At 40.5% G+C, this 640-nt stretch overlaps 1 protein-coding gene across 1 annotated transcript in view; it reads left to right on the top strand.

Moving 5' to 3' along the window:
* LOC119591729 overlaps positions 1–640 on the top strand; it is a gene marked incomplete at its 5' end in the record, with an annotated part of 19,381 nt that overhangs the window by 17,986 nt on the left and 755 nt on the right. The window contains 1 exon segment of the mRNA XM_037940478.1: positions 525–571. Within this exon segment, the coding sequence (XP_037796406.1) occupies positions 525–571 (47 nt within the window).

The raw sequence follows: 640 nt of genomic DNA, 5'->3' as shown, positions 1-640 counted from the left end.
TTTTTTTTTTTTAACGGTAGGTTCAATTAATATCGTAGTAAATTATTAATTAATGATGAGGCGCATCCACGATTTGTTAATGAGTGATGATTTATTAAAGACCTAGTGGCAATGTATTAATGACTAACTGACGATCTATTAATTACCCATTAACCGTGTAAAAACGATCGATCAATAATGGATGTATTAATAAGCTATTAACAATGTATGAATGAAAACTATCGACGATGCTTTAATGATCTATTGATTTTGCATTAATTATTATGCATTGCCAATGTATTGACGACATATCGACGATTTATTAATAACTTGATCTACTGGCAACCTACTGACGATGGAATAATGTACTTACCTGTTGACGACGTAGCAGTGACCCATCAACAACGTATATAACAACCTACTTGAGATATATTAACGACCTCCCGACGATCTGTCTGTGTCGACGACGTATCAACAACCTACTTACACTATAGTAACGACCTGCTGACAATAGTATGAGTGATGGTTTGACCTCTTTTCCTCAGGCGTGGACTACGACACCCTTGTGAGCGAGGACTGGTGCGCCGAGGAAGTCAGGACACGCCTACTTCTCGAACGTGGCGCCGCTGGACTCCCCTCGGACGCCCCCGAGCCTCCGCCA

This window comes from Penaeus monodon, chromosome 29, assembly GCF_015228065.2.
Source record: "Penaeus monodon isolate SGIC_2016 chromosome 29, NSTDA_Pmon_1, whole genome shotgun sequence".
NCBI lineage: Eukaryota > Metazoa > Arthropoda > Malacostraca > Decapoda > Penaeidae > Penaeus > Penaeus monodon.
The sequence above is the reverse complement of the archived record's forward strand: the minus strand, read 5'-3'. Positions and strand labels throughout refer to the sequence as shown.